General features: G+C 34.9%; 1 protein-coding gene across 3 annotated transcripts; it reads right to left on the reverse strand.

Moving 5' to 3' along the window:
- Positions 1-205: 205 nt before the first annotated feature.
- On the reverse strand, positions 206-19,397 carry LOC135680576 (delta-1-pyrroline-5-carboxylate synthase-like). Of its 3 annotated transcripts, none has more exons than XM_065194594.1 (21): positions 19,181-19,396; positions 17,422-17,493; positions 17,192-17,295; positions 16,979-17,081; positions 16,716-16,877; positions 15,005-15,282; positions 13,908-14,058; positions 13,637-13,801; positions 13,351-13,428; positions 13,115-13,204; positions 9,786-9,872; positions 9,553-9,639; positions 9,355-9,451; positions 9,090-9,193; positions 8,142-8,217; positions 4,944-5,094; positions 4,699-4,767; positions 2,446-2,512; positions 2,293-2,363; positions 1,434-1,508; positions 206-499 (listed from the first exon to the last, which is right to left on the reverse strand). In XM_065194594.1, coding segments are annotated over exons 1-21 (2,139 nt in total). In that variant the 5' UTR covers positions 19,232-19,396; the 3' UTR covers positions 206-498. The 3 variants fall into 3 exon arrangements, with proteins under 3 accessions (XP_065050666.1, XP_065050668.1, XP_065050667.1); XM_065194596.1 differs by having other exon boundaries at positions 17,192-17,246; positions 19,181-19,236; XM_065194595.1 differs by lacking the exon at positions 206-499 and adding an exon at positions 522-808 and having other exon boundaries at positions 19,181-19,397.
- Between the last annotated feature and the right edge of the window lie 30 nt (positions 19,398-19,427).

Raw genomic sequence — 19,427 nt, forward strand, 5'->3', positions numbered from 1 at the left:
TTCTCTCTACTGAAGCACTTTTCCCAAAGAAAACTAGAGCTTCACCAGACTGTAAATTTGATGATTCGCAATCTAAATCATGGCAATATGCAGGTGACGCACCTCATATCAGCAGCTGACTACAGGGTAAGACGGGGACAACCAGAAATTATGAAATGATGCATGGCACTTGACATTTACACAACCAGAAAATATCTTTTGAAAGTTGTAGCAAAGAAAATAATCATTTGAACGCTCTAGCAAAGATTGGACAGTATTTAAAATAATGAATAGACGATGCAACCAACATTTGATACATCATCAACCACTTACAGTGGAGAAATGACCTTATTCAGCAACGAGCTTGCTTACGAGGATCAACTGTTACTACAAACCTAAAACAACACGTCCTACACTGAAGAAGAAAATGCAAATCCTTTGCAAGTACTAGCTAGAACTGACTCTTGCATCAACTAATAACCAAATCCTCATTACTTCGTGGCTGGATATATTCATTTGCCTGTAACGAAAATTCAAGAGGGAAAAGTTTGTAAACAGCTACAAGACGCAATAGATAGAAACACTAGTAAGTTCTTTTCCGGAAGACCAAAACCAAGTATTCATGAAAACCCTTCTAGTGCATAAAATTCATGCAGTTTACAGGATACTAGAAAGTTTCGACTGTATTTAGGGTTGAAAATTTTCCATACCTAGAGCAGGTCCAAGGTCCCAAATCTCAAGCTTGAAGCTGACATTGCTTCAACAAGAAGGAAGCCAGGTCGGATATCGTTTATCTATGAGTCAAGTTTAAATGACCTAAAAATTAAGCCTGCAGTTCATTTTAAGCTCAATTAGCCTTCTACATCTAATTTGACCTTTTATATGGAAGGTAGGCAGAATTTGATCAAATTTATAAGCTCCACTATAAAATGCCAACCTGGTAAAAAATGCAACTAATGGACTTCCTATAGTTTTATCTCCAGAAAACTTTGATGGTTGACTCAATGGTACTGAACTGAAGGAGTCTTAAAAGGTAACTGATGAAAGTGCACTGGTAGATAATGAGAGTCGGGATAATTTCACCATTATCATGTTATAGATTATTAATACAGAAAGAGACAGAATTGACCATAGTGGGAATTAGATGAATAGTTCGAATGGATTCAAAAAAGCAACACAACCAAACAAGTTATATTAGCTGGCCGGACCACTCGAATTGACAGATCGGCAGGACCAAACCCGTACAGCAATCAAACTCATACACTTCTCTTACCCTTGCCCTAAGCTCACTCCTAGTGTCTTACGGTATTCATCTTCACTTTCTCCAGCTTCTAAGTTCAGATGTGGTGTAAAGTCAATAAAATCTTACGTAGAAATAGTTAAATCACAACAATCAACATATTACACTTTACACAGATAAGAAGAGAAGATCAGCGCTAAATTCTGAAACTTACTACACTGGAAGATTCCGGTGGGTGTACACTACCCCTTTATCACCATCGACAATTTGTCCATTACCTTTCAAAATCCTAGATGAAACACACAAAAAAAAATCACACAATACACAAGGATTTCATATACTTGATGAACAGAAACAATTTATACAGGTATTACATGCAAGGAGTCATGATAGGCAAAGCTTCACAATCAAATGAATGAAAGTGCAGTGCTCTAGTGAACGATAAGTTATAGAAGTAATAGCACAATATATGAATATTGCATTCTTGCACATCAATGAGAAATAAATGATGCTTTGTGATCAATGGGTATGTTTTTGCTAGCTTTAGGAAATCTTTGTGATATTGAAAGCAAGGTGTGAATACCGTTCGGTCAAGTCTTGGCTTTGCTTTGCATTGATTTTCTTCATTTTTGGAAATATCAAAAGTTGATATTTGGTCTATTCAGGCTCATTTCGAACTTTGAATCCTTAGAACTGTTGCATCACCTTTCTAACTGTATAAAACTATTCATGAATACCGAACATATCAAAGATGATGATGATGATGATGATAATAAAGTACATGCATATATAATCATCATTATATTTTTTCTGGAGTTACCATTACTTTCATACTGTAATAATTATTATCATGAAAGGGATCCTGGCTACTTTTAAGTATATAACCATGTAAAGTTTGTTCCTGCAAAAAACATTCAGTTTACTTTTGCATAAAAACTTGCTGTTTGTGATCAATAGTGTAATGATAGCTTGATAAACACCAAATTTTCAAGTGTTTCAAGAAACTAAAAAACCAATAAACAGGGAAATAATCATTAGCAGGACTAGGCAAAGTAATTTAATGTGAAACTTACCATCGGGTGGTTAGTAATCCTTCGACACCAACAGGTCCCCGAGCATGAATCCTACTTGTACTTATACCCACCTTCTCAAGCCATAAACAAATTATGCCAAAAAAATTTGACAATAATAATATATCAAAAGAAAAATAATTTTAGAAGAATTACCTCTGCACCAAGTCCAAAACGGGCTCCATCACAAAAGCGTGTGCTTGCATTGTAAAACACTGCAGCACTAAATAAGGAAAAAAACATCAAGCTCTTGTCTTCCGATATTCAATGTACACATATAATTGAGCTATCTAAGAAAGATGACTATAGGAAAGTACAGAACAACTGCAGTACACAACAAAACATTACTGTTTTGGTACATAGTTATCTGAACAAGCAAACTTACACATGAGATTTTGATATATAATTCAACAGAACCAACAAAAAATTTATTGACTTAATCTAGCTAAAATAGCAAACATGCAACCTTATAAACAAGTTAGTTAGAGAAACATTATCTTGTAGAGCAACTAACCGACTTTATTTCAACTAGAAGGTGCGTTCAACACAAATCAAGGGGTTGATTATTTGACCCTCAATATGCATAGATATTCCCCACAAGGATTGAAATATTGTACCGTACCGAAGTTTCGATATTCTTTCAGTACGGTATGGTACTGTATACCGCTCGGTATATATATAAATATATATATATATACATGTATATATATACATATATACATACATATATATATATATATATACATACATATATACATACATATATATATACATACATATATATATATAAGTAAAAAAAAAAATTTGGACGTCGCCTCTATATATATATATATATATATATATATAATCTTTTATTTATATATCTATTTGTTTATATATATATTTATATATAAAAGTTTTTAAAAAATGTGCGAGGTCACCTTTATATATATATAATTTATTTATTATTTATTTATAAATAAAAAATACCGCTTGGTAGCGAGCAGTCCGCATACCAGTTTACTGTCGAACCGGTATGTACCGGACGTTATTATTCGAAACTGTATACCTTGATTCCCCGAGGCTTAGGCAATTTGCTTTATCCATGCTATATGAAAACTTGCCTAAGCCTCAGGCCTGTGCCAGCAATAAACACCAAGTCCAGTAAAGTGATCCAAAAATGGATCATACAAAATTACAAACTTCAAATGAGTCTTTCATCAAGCTTGGAAGTAGTATGAACTAAGGTATGCAATACCGTACCATACCGGTGTTTCGAGGTTGGCTCAGTACGGTATGGTACCGATGTATCGAGCGGTACACCAAGGCTTACCGAGCAATTTTCTCTTACTGTAGCACTGTAGCATAGCTACAGTGTATTACTGTAGCACTATAGCACGGTCCATCCGATAGCGAGCAGTCCGCGTACCAGTATGCCGTCGGACCGGTACATACCGTTCATACCGGGCGGTATCATTCGAAATTGCATACACCATGATATGAACTATGAAGTATGAACTATGAAACATGGTCAGTTGGCAACAAGTTTAGAATTGCAATAGAACAGTTAAAATCCATATAAACTGGCTATACAAACAATTGTTTCTTTCTTTGCTTAACTATTCAATGACGATTATTATGACTTTGTCACATCTCAGTAATTCACAAGAAAGGCCCAGACCTACTTCCCGTTATTTGACAAGGAAACATCAAATTTCAGCATCATCATGTGCTCCTATGTAATTCAAATATCCACTCCATAGATATTTTCAGATCTGTAGTCAGATTATTTTCAGATTTCAATGTCATGATTCATGATCTTTATTGATTTAAAAGTTTTGAATTATATATAAAAGAAAAAAAATACAAAGAAAAAAAATACATTCTTGATGTTAAAGTGAATTATTTTAGGTTATTGAATTATTATTATTTGATTTTCCTTATATTTGCATGATGTTGAATAATAATTTTTATTGCAATTTTATCATGTTATTTGAATTTTATCATGCAAGTACTAATCAAAATCAGCAGAAAGTGGAGAACTAATGTAAAATCAAAAAACCATTATAGTAACATTTTGAAACTAATGTAAGATGTTATCTTTCATCACCTTAATCTGACCTTAACATAAAACTTAAATCTTGAAGCTTATTCTAACAAATTAATGTCTCATTTTAAAGTTGCTTTACTTTTAAATGTGATCCTTGACGACAAATCAAAAGAACCAAGAGAGCGATCAAAGTTTGCAGTAATAGAAAATTTTGTTCCTATTAACTAAGTGCAACTTTGTAAAATAGCTGCAAGAATATTATAATAAATAATACTAATTACAGAAACAAAAAAATGCATGATGCACACAACACAACAAACAAGAACAAAGAGGCAGCCTGCCTTGTACATATTGCACCATTTAAAACAGCAGACAGATACCTGTCAACTTGATGGAGGAAGATCTCTGCAGCTTCAAGATCCTTGGCAATAATGCAGTCAGTATGCGCACTGAAAAACGAAAGCAAACATTCACTTTTAATAAAGTTAATTTTAACCATTCTTTCTCAACGATGGCATTCTTTCTCATTGATAACAGAGAAACTAAAAATAGCAGCCATGATGATAGGTGCCAGCCAATAAAACTTAAATTGGAAAATTCAAGGTCAGTAGAAACTAAAATATACCTTCCATGATGATGTATGTGGTCAATAGCAGCATGTATATCATCAACAACTTCAACTGTACAAGCCATTGAGTTGTATTCATGATGAAGCAACGGTGCTTCAGGAATGTCAAACTCAAGACTTGCTCTAGGTCCACCAAATAAGGCAACTCCTGTGATTGAAAATGGAAATAAAATTCTGTTGGCATTTTAAAACAACCATTAATGTATAGAAAATAGAAAGAACTTCAACAGGACAAATGAGATGCTTAATTTTGTGAAGATTCATTTTATAGGTTTTTTACACATTAATTGCACCAATGTTCCACTAAATTAGCACTAACCAAAGCACACTAATGAGAATTTAACAATGATCCTTATAACTTAGAATGACATTAGGACCACCAAAAAAGTAATGATCCAAGTAATCTGCGATCTTAAAAAACTTTATATATATGAGCCTTGCCATATAGCTTAAAATGCTTAAGACCAAGAATCGAGGAGTCAATCATCAAATGTACAAATGCAAGCCTATATTTTCAATGTCGAGTAATCAAAAAACACAAAGACTTCATTTCACCAGTGTCTTTTGTCATGCCATGTGAACCATTGTGACTAGCCCTACCTGCAACACAATATCTTAAGCTGTAGCTTCTATTGTAAACCTATACAGCTGAGGAAATTAACTGTCAGTGGGAAGTAATCATATTATATCTGGAAATCATTTATAAGATGGAAATCAACCTTGTTGAATCACAAGACTACTGCAAACAAATGAACCTGGTTAACAATCATCAATGTTGACCTGCCAGCCTTTTGCCGACTGGCCAAATCTTCTGCTGCAATAATTCTTTGTACACCATAAAACTTAGCCTACCTCCCAGATTATAAGAACACACATCATGCATTCAATAAAACTGACAAAAAAATTTCAAGGCTACGGATGCCCAACCTTGATTGTACATTACATGATAGTAAATATTGATTCACAGCACCTTCAAACACCCACACTAAGGAAAGATTGGATGGACTTAATGGCAAGTCTTATAGTCTATTTATAGTATTTTTCAAGAATTGAAATACCGTACCATATCGCTGTTTCAAGCTTGGCTCAATATGGTATGGTATCATGTACCAAGCGGTACACCAGGGTGTACCGAACGGTACACCTAATTTAGGTGTAAAATCATCCGAAAATACCTGGAAAAAAAAATACATACCTCTAATTAAAGAAAGAGAAAACATACTTCTTGATTAGAAAATTCTTCCTCGTAATCTTCCCAAATTAGCCTCGATTCAATTCACAAATCATTATTTTGTAGAGTTTAGGAGAGCGCAAATATGAGAAAAAAAAAGAGTTTGAGATAGTTTAAGAAAGAATAAGAATGAAATGGAGTGAAATAGGGGAGAAGAAGAGTTTTAAAACCTATGAGAAAGGGCTGACCGTTGGAGCACTGTTACTGAGCGGTAACAGTCGAAATCGACCGTTACCAAGTTGTGCTGGCCGGTAACGGTCGAAATTTCAACCGTTACTGCCCAATATAACCATGTGTCATCCGATACGGGGCGATGTTAAACGTTCCGCTCGGTAGCAGGCGGTCCGCATACCGGTATACTGTCAGACCGGTACGTATATTATTCGAAACTGTATACCTTGGTATTTCCTATCCTAAACTGCTCTCTATCATAATAAGACTTTCAATGCTCAATCAATTGTAATAGTGTAATACCACTTGGCCATGACTTGATAATCCTAATCATGTCCACCTTTAGAGAAGTAGCTTAAGACCACTCGATATATCATTCTTGTGCTAAACCACATTAATCTTCTCTCCAATCAAAATCACCATCATGATTCTTACATCCCTAAGAAGCTCAAAATCTTATGCATCCTCAAATGAAGTTTTTGCCTAGCAGCAGCAAACCAGAAAACCAGACATGGTACATGCTGAGAGGAACAGGGACGTGTACTAGCATTAAAATAGTTCTACCTGGAAAATGGAATCCACGGAAAGAAAGAATAGTATGCCACAATTAACCATGTCATATTTTCTAATACAAAGAACTAGAGATGCAAGACAGAGACATAGAACAGAAGCCAAAGAAGATTAAAACATTTATCTGCCTTGGGAATAAAAAAAGTACTTAAATTTGATTGTGTTAGAAAGATATGACTCGACTGGGACTAGTATGAAAAGAAAAATAAAAAGCTGACCTAAAGAGCAATTAAAGAAACATATAAACACCAAACAGACTTATTCAATCATAGAAGGAAGAATTTAGATTTACATCTCACATGTGAATGTCGAAATTACCCTATTGAGAAAGAACATTCTTTTTAATCATCTAAACTTCAACAAAATAATCATTTAATACTTACCACCCTCCACTTTTAATAGAATCCTCTAGTGCAAGAAGAAAAAGAAAAGCTTCAGAACATTTTAGAAAATTCTATGTTCTGGAGTCAAGGCCAATCTCACACCCAACCTTTATTTCAAAAGTACATCTACTTCAAAATTTGTTTAAGAATAATATTCCTTATTTACATGAATCTCAACTAAAATAAACTTTCTTGAATAGGATCTTCAATTACATACTTTTTACATTTTGATTTATTGTTTCTTCTTCTTTGATAATTTTGGAAGTTTAAAGGATTATGTTGTGATATTATACAAAAAATCCCTATAAAATATTATGTGGATTAAAATAAAATAAAGTAGCTCTTGCATCACATAAGCACATAGCAAGGACTCAGATAGAATCTAGTAGAACCTAAAAGAAATGGAATCATCAGAAAATAACCCTGGAAAAAGCATAAAACATGAGGAATACAATGTTGATTTCTTGCTCATGTTCTGCAGGAACAACTGTCCTTTCAACAACTCAATTGAACTTTCACGTGCTTGTTCTCAGGCTACACAGCTTATGAATATTTACCATTGCAACAGAGTTGTTTGGGTTTCTGCAATGCACATATTCATGACTCTTTTTCATCAACAAAATGCTTATAATGCAAACTGCATGCAGCAACAAGAAATTTTATACGTTGTTATAGCAAAGTTTAACAAAAAATAATAATGAGACGTGAACTTTTTCTTTACTTGAATGCATTAGTGCTCCTAATAAGCTTTGCACTATATAATTCTGCAATCAACCAAATTTGCACAATGGTTACACTATAGCTGATGAAAAGTCTGTAACTTGATGATAATGATCAGACCTTCACTTTTGAGCTCCACTATTAAATCATTAAGCCCCTCAGTCTTCAAGAGATCCTTGTGTATAAGAAGTGTTTCCTGCAAGAAACAGAGATCAATTTTAAATTAAATAAATTATCATCACATAGTTTAGAGACAACGAAGTGATTAATAACAGATACATTTGACTAGATAATGTATGTTTAATTTGAAGGAAAATGGAATTGCATAGGAATCCCTAGAGGATAATTTTTCAGTAGTAGAAAAACAGCAGAGTCAATAGTGATTTCTTGATGTTTCTCTTGATTTGATTAAGAAAATTAATAGAACAACATCTTGGATGAAGTATCAAGCACTTGAATTTTTTTCGATCGTCAACACACAACTTGGGTAGAAGTGCAAAAAAACAGACTAATGCACTAGACTCCAGCCAATGAAGTCCAGAAGGGTCAAAGGTACCAATGCTTATTTAGTTCAAAACTATTGAAGACATGAGCCCAAAAAAGGACCAATGTGGCAAAGATGATACTCCTTTTATTCAATGGCAAAAGGCGAAAGCACAAACTAAGTAACAAGCAAAGTTTATAACATCACTTCAATAGCCAACAAAGATGCAGACAGGGCTATTTTCAATTCAGTTTAGTATGAGCTGTATAACCCGGTAAGCTCACAGCAACGGACTTGCCGGGTTGTTTACATGCTTTGAGTGGTGAACATATCATGTAAGCAGACCGATACCAAATTGTGTCCTATCCGCTTCTCTCCTACTCTCTCTGGTCTAAGCAGTATTGATCTATATTGTGTTGCAAATGTGAATCTGTACCAGTAATAGATACAAAACCAATCTCTAACATAGTAGAATCTGTACTGGCGATAGATACAACCACTCTCAAATGTTTCAATACTTATGATAGATACAAAACCAATGACATAATCATAATAGAATTGATTTCAATAAGATGAAGAAATACCATAGCATTACAAGCTGCTGGATAGTCAATCTTGGCATCTAACACGATATGCTTTGCCATTTCCATGTCAGCAGATTTGTCAACATATACATGACAGATGCCGTCTGGAAGGTAAACATTGAGACCTCATAAATAGGACTTCGTAAACATTGAGACCTCATAAGTCTCTACCATGACAGATGTAGAGAATAATGCATCATAAATAGGACCAGAATTTTAAAAGAAAATAATCAACAAGTAAATATAGCACTATTGTTTGCAATACCTGCATGACCTAGAACTGGAATCTTGGTGGATTCCTTGATTTGATCAACGAGTTTATTACTACCTCTTGGGATAACAAGATCAATTACATCATCAAGCTGGAAAGGTTGTCATAAGGAGTGACAATTATGGATCTCATGAGTAATGTATCCTCAAGAAAGTTAAAAATCGGAAGATTATTACTCTAATGCAAGCTCACCTTTAGCAAATCTGGAATCTCATCTCTAGATGTAACAAGCCCAATAAGCTTTTGGCCTATAAAATCTGGAATTGCTCCCGTAATGACCTAACAAAATATGAAAGCTTCGAAAAGTGATTTTGTACCTAATGGAAAAGAACTATTTAACATCAAATTTGTGTGTATATATATAGATGAAACAACTGTTTGTAGGATGCACATTCTTGAAGCAGAATTTGCATAAAGAAACAAACCTTATGCAAGATTGCATTAGATCTCATGGCTTCTTTGCCCCCTTTCAGAAGAAGGCCATTCCCACTTCGAATAGCTAAAGAAGCAATCTACAAAAGAAGAATCACCATCATAAAAAGAAGGGACATAAAACATGTTTTTATATCACAAATAGTACTAATTTCAAGTAAAATGCATGATATAATGAAGCACTTTGAAAGCTTGAATGTCCTGAAATATAAGAGTACACTAAACACATAAACAGGAAATACAACCATACTTATATACATATTGGTTAAGTGTATCACGATTGAAGGACAAAAGTTCCCAACTTTTTAGTAACAAATCTTTTCAAACAAAATCCCTAGCAAAAGAATGTAGATGTTCAGTAAAATGACAAGCCCAATATTTTGTGTGCAGAATCCAAGCGAGAACGCTGTGATGTGGTTAATGGGGACAGGAGCAAACTATTCTGGTACGCATAGCTGAACATTGTCTGTGTGGATCCACGAGGCATGCTGAGATGGCATCTTCGTAGTGGCTGGCTTATGGCTGAGGTGGTAGACAGTTTACCGCTTCACAACTTACCTTTTATGAAGAAAAGTTATAAAGATTTGCATACTTAGGTACATCCATACATAAATGTCAGCACGCGTACTATTATTATTATTTTCTATTCCTTAAAATCTGAATTTGCAAGGTAGTCGTTCAAGCTTTCTTATCTGTACATTATTCCTAGAAACCTTAGTGCAACTATAGAAGAAAAAAACATTCTGAAGATACTCCATAAAGAGAATGAAATGTTTAAATTCTCAACTACCTCTTTCTTCATCAAAGTGTCACTGCCACCAAATTAGAGAACATAAAAAAAGAAAATGTTGGCCTTTTTAATCCTCACGTTTTCAATCATCCCCAAACCATTTATTGTTTGGTGAAGGTATACAAACACATATTTTAGCTAAAAAAATCCCAACCATGATCCTTATTGTATATTTTAAATGTTTGGTATGAATATCAGGGGATTGAAGAGGCAAACTATTAAATTTTCAAAGTTTGAATGGGTGGTCAATGAAGCTGTAATAAAGGAAAAATGATGGTGACTGAAAACAAAGGGATACTAAGAAATATACATCTCCCTCTTATCTTTGAAGTTATCTATTATGTTACTTTCATTAAGATATTTGTCTTAATCATAACATAAAGCTCTTTTGCTCCTATCCATGCCAATTTTGTTGCTTGATTGTAACCAGACATAATAAAGAAAAAAGAAGACTTAAGGGCATGCCAACATTCAAAAACAAGTATCCAGGTATCATCTCCATTTTTCATCCCTATTTTCCAATTAATCTATAAAAATAAAGGATTCACACTTACCTAGTCAGATTTCAAAATTTTCTCTCATCTTTTTCCCTCTTTTCATCTTTTAATTTCTAGTAGTGATGCTGAAATGGTTGGAGTGGTGGTGGTGGGTAGTGGTGCTATATTAATGTAAATGACAATAACAATGGCAATGGTAGCAATGGTGATGGTGGTGACGATAGTAGTAATGTTGGTGGCAATTGCAATGGTGGTGATAGAACGGTGAGTTATACCATGCATAACAATGATTGTGGCAGCAGGGACAATGGCAGTGTGTGCCATAGTGATGGTGGCCACAGAAGTAAATGTGATGATAGCAATGATAGTGGAGGTGACAGCATTGGGGTAATGGTGCTAACGATGATAGTGACAAACTGCCAATGATGGCTTGATGGGAATGGTGTCTAATGTGGCAGCAACAATGATCCAATTAATTTAGTACAGAAGAGTCTTATAGAGTTCAGAAACTTCTAATTTTCTGAGGTCTATACAGAGTCAGAAAACTGAAAAACCAGTTTTCCAGGAAAATTGGTTTCCATCTTTAATCAAAGAAAATGTTTTTTTTTTTTGTATTCTTGAAATTCTTTTTGGAAAATTGGAACTTTTTTAGCAAGTAAATATGTCCCTTGCTATTATCACTGATTGAATAAATATGAAAACAATAACAAGAATTAAACAAATAATAAATGACTGAGAGGCATGACAAACCATACAACAAGCAAGCTAAACAAGATCAGAAGATAGGCTCAGAATATAAACAAAGTGGCATTAAAAGCTTACCCAAGCCAATCAATCATTCATAATGTCTATATATTAACTTGACTGACATGCCATAAGAAAAGTTCAGAATATAAACACAAAGCAGAATAAACATATAACATGTATAAATTAACTTGATGTAACATGTCATAGAAAAAGCTCAATGTGCACATTCAAATAAGACCAAAATGCAATAAATATCATTATTTTCATATAAATACATGCCTCAAGATAACTGTTTCTGAAATATTCAGTTTGTTTAGTCATGAACAGGAAAGAAACAATTAGTCTGTAGATACCTGAGTAACCAGAGGTTAAAGAACTACCAAACAAGCAACTAAAGCTGATACTTCTGTCTATCCATGACCTTAGCAGAGATAAGCTCAAGAACTTGGCTAGAGACTAAGAGGGGGAGAGAAATCTTGACAATGAAAATCCAAAATCTCGGATCAATTCAGAGACAATTTTCAAATAAGTAGCTATTATTCTACACAAATAAAGGTCTATTAGTTATAATCTACATTGTTATGAGCATTCAATCAGTTGGATGTATAATCATTACATTTGCAAAGATCAAACATGCCATTTTCTACTTCTAGATCACCTGCACCAATGATTCCATAGTGTTTTTTGCAACCCAACAACACTTGAAAACAAGCCATATGATAACCAAATCCTTACTCTACATTGTCAACAGATTCTCATAAAGAATCACCTCAAATATTTGTCCAGAGAACAGCTATCACATAAGACGAAGAGTATGGAAAAGGCATAATGTCATAATAAAAGCCACAATATAACCTTTTGCTACTTTAATAGCACTTGCTTAATTATAGTTTTTTAATTATTGAAAAGCTGAGAACCAAACTTTCCCCAAGAATTATCTCTAATAATATGCTATTTCTTCATATTTCTTAGACTGAAGTGTCCAGAATTGATTATTTAATTGAAGCTTTAACGAATGAGATGAGGCATATTACCATGGAGATAAAAGATGCCATATCATTGTAGCCTCAGAAAATTACACCATATACATAATGGTTGATTATCAGAAAGGTGTTATGTTTTCGTTACTAAAATAAGCTGCACAAATGTGTGTTGCTGATTGACAAAAGCTAATTTGTGAAGCATAAAGTAGGTAAACATCATGGTGTCAAAAATCCAGTGGCCAGTGGCCTAACTTGCTCATAAGCCACAAGAGAAAAGGGCTATATCTTTAAGTGTTATGGTTTACCTGAACTAAGGCATCAGGCCTGGACTCAAACACAATGAGGAGAACGCCCAAGGGGCAAGATGTCTTTTCCAAGATTATTCCTTCTGCAAGCTGAATAAATAGTATACATCAGATTTTCAGAATTCTGAAACAATTTACCACCACGATGAATAATTTTACTTGCAGGCATTGCATTTGCACCAAATTCTAACTACCATCATAAACATGCAGGATACATGATATCTGCAAGTACTTACCTCTGTTCTTTTCAAGACACGATATATTGGATCTTCCATATCTGCAAGTATACGAATGGAATTTGCAAGGCTAGATATCTGTCAAAAAGTGAATATGTCTAATGCAAATAAGATGAGTGACCACAAGGAAAACATTAATATAACATAATGCTACTACATTTCATAGTACATAATAAGAATTTGAATACAAAACAAATAGTACCTCGAGCTAGAAATCAATGTAAGGCTATAATTCATAAATATAATCTTGCAACAAGGAAAATAACATAAACTTGTAATTCCTTGCCTTGCCTGGCTTCAGAGTCAATCTAGAAATCAATGATTTTTCATATTCAGCCTGTTGCGCAGCTGCAACATCAGCCTCATTTTCAGTTCTAATTAATTCCTCATTTGCCTCTAAAGCATCGGCAATGTCCAACAAAATCTTCTTGCGGGCCTCTGATGAGACAGTCTGGTGATAAACCCAAATAGGAATGAGTTGAAATTTATTAAAATGGTACAAAAAAGGACCAGCAATTCATGTATTCTTTCTACGGTATCCCTATCATGTACATTACCTGAAGTCGCCTGGAACATTCCCTTGCTGAAACTGCCATGTTGTGTGCACCATCTTCTCCAAGCAGCATCCACTTACTTGCATCCTGATGAAAGAGGGTACCAACTCTCTCACCTTTAAGTACCTTTGTAATGCTATCAGTAGTGAAACCACTTCAAAGACAAAAAAAAGAGTATCAGAATTTAATATATATAAATATATATATGTATGTCACCAAACTTTTGGATGAAGCTAGTTGGATAAAAAGAAGAATCAACTTCTTGTAAAGATTGAATCTCTTAAACAGTCACATGAATCAACAAAACAACAATGTTCAACTGCCTGCATAATGGCAGGCAATGCTTCCACCTTCACTTGCTACCAGGGTTCTGCCTTATAAGTTCTGTTACAGGATCAGAACCTTTTTTATCTTGCCCCCTGAGTTTTCAAGATCAAATAGGTGCAGTTTTTAACTGACTCACCTAGTCTAAAGTCTCAAGTTTTGATTTAAAGCCCACACCAGTTAAGACCCTTTTAAGTATTAGGACATCAAGGGTTTGAGCAATTGAGAAGTACCAGTGGACTCATCCTCCTCAGCAAGGACTTTAGACAAGTATCTGCATGTCAGCAAACTCCACTGGAAGAAGCATGAAGATAGTTCCACCTATAAACTAAAATATATGGTGCATAAGATTTCATGAACTTGCTAAAAGCATCATAAATAACCATAGAAGGTCAAGGCATGCCACAGAAGCTATTGAAACCTAGGCCTTCATCCACATCCATTGGACTCCACAACACCAAATCCTGATAAAGTTCTTATGAAAATCAGATTGGCCATGTGAACAGGATCATGGAGCAGCTCTTTTAAACTCTATTCAAGTCATACAAGGATGGCTGACATGCAAGGATGCTTTAGAATTAATTGCAACAGATAAGAAACAAACATGTGAAACCCAAATAAATTGTCTTCCTGTACCAAACTTTAGAGGACTGATGTGTAATCAGACAACTCAGTTGCAGATAATAACAAAAGTTCAAAAAGAAACTGCACATTGTTGCAGCATTGATTATTCAGGGCTTGACATTAGAAAAAGAAGGCAGCAAGACGATGAATACCTGGTGATCACAACAGGGATGCCTGCATAAGCAGCATAGACTGCAGCCTTCACTTTAGCAGTCATACCTCCTCTTCCTACCCTGGACTTGTCTCCAAAAGTTATCTCGCTCTGATGCCTCTCTTTCACATATGTATGTATTAATTTTGAATGTGGTTCTCCAGGGGGACCACTATATAGACCTTCAACATCACTTAGCAGAACAAGAAGATCAGCTTTTAATTCCAAAGCCAACAAAGCTGCTAGACTGTCATTGTCCCAAAAGATGCCAAAAGAGTCCTGCAAATATTATTAACTATTAGGATAAGAGCCAAATAATGAATGACATGGTCTGAACAAAACAAGAAGAACTAAACAGATCGTCAATTTATAATAATTAGGCTCACAACAATATAACAAGTTAATTTTGAGATTTTTAAACAGTAGAAAAATCCTGTTATATTTGGTTCAGTGAAAAAATTTAGCTACAAAAGGATCATAGACAAAGTGGCAAATATATAAATGGCATACATCAAACTTTCAATAATATGATAATCAATAGCAAAAGCCAAGAAGAGATGTTTTATAGACATAAAACCCAATTTGTTTGTGATGAATCACATGTCATTTTACACACAAAATATGATATAGAAGTTTGTAAATTAAATAAAATGAAATGTCTGGCATCACATACTCTAAAGTAAACATTCTAAATTCAAGAAGCTTAAGAAGTCATTGGTAGAAGAAGCAAAAGTTGAAGAACTTGGCTGGTATTTGTTCCAGCTGTTGTTAATATATACACATCAAACCTAAAAAATTTGTCATTGCAAATAACAAAAATCTAATTTCCCCTGTACATTAAAACCCAATTTGTTGTGATGAATTGCATGTCATTTTCTACATAAATTATGATATAGAAATTTGTAAAAAAATTATATAAAAGAAAATGGTTCTGGGCCTTCTGGCATCAGATACTCCTAAGTAAACATTATAAATTTCAAGAAGTTTATGAAGTCGTTATTAGAAGCAAAAATTGAAGAAATTGGCTGCTCTGTTCGAGCTGTTGCTAATATCTAAATCAAAACCTAAAAAAGTTTAATTTCTCATTGAAAATAACTAAAATCTAATTTCTCCTTATCCTAATAGGAAATAGCAAAAGATTTAATATTATGTTGGTATGCTAAAATTCCATAAATACTTAAAACAGTTATGTAGTCAAACTTCATGGGACAAAATGTTGGGGTTTCAGAGAAGTTCGATTTGGATCATCTATCCTTTGTGACCCCTTGTGATGCTCATCGTCGCCAATCGTCACTGACCCAGATCCTCCTCCTCTTCCTCCTCCTCCTTTGTCTTCACTTTCTTATCCTTCTCCTCTTCCTCTCCTTTTCTTCTTCTCCTCTTCCTCCCTGCCTCCATCTCTTCATCATTACCATGACAACATACAACGTACTGCATGTCAATACACCAATATGAACTAGACCCATACCAATCCAACTAGTAACTGGTATAGGTCTAGTATCTGAGATACTACACCATGCTTGTTACAACTACAATAGAAGTCAAAAGATGATAAGGTACCAACAATTATCTTCAAGTTTAAGTATGGCATGGCATCAGGCAGCAGAACCTGATAGAGAATGGCAACTTCTCGTAGTGGCAGCCACCAAACAAGATAGATCCAATTACAAAATGACATGTTTAGCTAATAATAATTATCACATTTGACATACCTCATACGGAGCTTTCCTCGTACTTATTGCATCATTTTCATTGAAAACAGGGATAACTCTTAAAGCTAACAATGTATTCACTGTCTGAGAGAGTTGCATCCGGAAATCTGGGTCTTTAAAATCACTATCAGTGACAAGAAGCTGAGATGATGTCACATCCAGCTGCATTACAAATTATATTACTGTGATAAAATAATACAGGTTTTACTGTCTAATGAATCAACTAGAAGTATGTGCAGCAAGAAACAAGCCAGAAACCATGCCTGACTAAATAAGGTATCATATAAAGCCATTAGGCCACTTTGACCAACAGAAGCACAGGCTTTCCCATCTAGCTCTACTTGTGGTTTCTGGAGATCAGCAAAGCTGCAAAAATGGAGTTAATATGATTGGGATAATAATAACCAGGATTTATATGTTGACGCATCACTTCTCTAAATAAGATCATTTTGATGAAAACCAGAATAATCTTGTACCTGCTATTGACCAGTTTCCTGTATCTAAGCCTTTGCCGGCCAACACCAACTGCACCTGAAGTGACCATGATTACTTCAAAACCACTAGAATTAAGTTCTTTAATCTGCACATATCTCGTTTCAATTGGTAAGAAGGCATAATGTTTAAATTCTTATATGCAAATATAATGTAATACGATTGATGAAGCACTCTTGTAAATGAAAACAAAAAAGTTTCAGTATATCAACACCTGCTCACAAAGGGCCCCCAGTCTTCCAAGAGCCAATCTCCCTTCTGTCCTTGTGACAACTGCAGTCCCCACCTAACATATATATTAAAAGAAAGTAAGCACGCATCCAACTTTTCCAGGCAGCTACTCTAAAGATATTTGGAGCTATGTCCTCAGACTCGTGGCATTTGATGAAATATTTGACATTTGTATTCAGAGTTTTGTTGGACTAAAGCTTCCATATATGACATCTTTTACGCATGTCATCATCTGAATAGTTTGGTCAGCCTTCATACAACACATATGGATGGAGAGAAATAGAAGAAGGCTACTGTCGGATTGTTTAAGATACCTTATATGTCATACTTTTCATGCATGTTACACTCTGAATAGCTTGGTCAGCCTTCATAATTACATATAGGACAGAAGTACAAGAAGGGGATATCAGTCTGTTCAAGATACTACACCTTTCCCAGGTCTTGTAAAAGACTATATCAGTGTAATATTATGTCAAAAAATGGAATTCAGTTTGGAGTTGCTTGCTCATTGGTTTGTTGTTGGCGTAAATTTATATATTACGATCTGTATGCGTTGAGTAATTCAATTTTTCTCTCTTTTATAGTGCTATTTTTTTTATAATTATCAGCTTTCTTTAAGTGTAGCAGATATCAGCACACTTTTCTGGATGATTGAAAATCATAGTTATCCAAAGAAGAAAATAAAGAATATGCCATTTTGCAGGCACCATATTGGAACCTTCCCCCTACAAGAACAAGTAACATAGAGAGAGTATAAACAAAAATCTTGAGCCTTTTCTTAAGATGATTTAGACGTGATCGCTTTTAGAAACAAAAGGGCAACACCAGTTAATTCCCACAAAATTGACAAATCAAAATATTACTAGATTCTATCACCATATACACCACATTTTGGAGACAAATGATTCAAGCTTTTGGGAAAAGGATCAAAGCACGCAAGGACAAGAAGGGGATCTACGAAATTAAAGACCAAAGTGCACCCAATAGATTCTATCCCCACGTACATCACATGTCAAAACAAAAAACAATTATAAATTATCATTTTATCATGAGAAAAATCAAATCACAAGTAAAGAATCCATTTCAAGATTAGACAAGAGTTTTACTAGACCCTAGTGAGGGGACCTACCGGATCAAACACCAAGATAATGTTAAATATATTCAATCCCTATATATGCCGTACTTAATAAACAAAAGTGATATTCTGTCTGCCATTTTCTTGAGAAGAAAGAATCAAATCACATATAAGAACCGATTTCGAGACCGGAATACGGTTTTACCAAACCCAAGAATGGAAGAGCCCCCAGACCGGAGAAGGATGAAGAGGGGATCTATCAAATGAACCACTCATCCCCACGTACCACTTCAGAGGCAAAACCGATACCCCATTTACTGTTCCATTGAGATAAAAATGATCAGAGAACACATCAAGAACCGATTTAGACAACCGACTAGAGATTGACTACACCCAAGAGCAGAAGCTCCGAAAATGGGATCTATCAAATCGAAGACCGAGATCCACCAGTAGATTCTATCCCCATATGCACCAGATTGTTTTAGGCAAAAACGATTCCCCATTTGCTGTCATACTGAGATAAATAGGACCAATTCACACAACACTAAAGAACCCATTCCGAGCTAGGGTTTTGCTAAACCCAGGAACGTAAGAGCTCCAGACCGCGACGCGCAAGGAAGGAGGAAGAAGAGATCGAAGGAGATACAGAAGCAGGAAAGAGAAGCACCTTTATGACGAGGCGCTTCACTCCCTTGATGAAATCTCGAGTTGGATCCATGGCGGCTGCGCGCGGCGAGTAGACCAGGTCGGCTAGCACTGGAGTCGGAGACGAGATGTACGTGACAACCTCCTCTTGTTAATGCTGTTGCTACGCTTTATATCGACCCATCGGCCTCGGTCATCGCCTTTGTGCCCTCCTCTAGGATAAGATTTTTCATCGATTCTCTTTGCCTAAATTAAATAAGATAAAATGG

This window comes from Musa acuminata, chromosome BXJ1-8 (assembly GCF_036884655.1).
Source record: "Musa acuminata AAA Group cultivar baxijiao chromosome BXJ1-8, Cavendish_Baxijiao_AAA, whole genome shotgun sequence".
Classification (NCBI taxonomy): domain Eukaryota; kingdom Viridiplantae; phylum Streptophyta; class Magnoliopsida; order Zingiberales; family Musaceae; genus Musa; species Musa acuminata.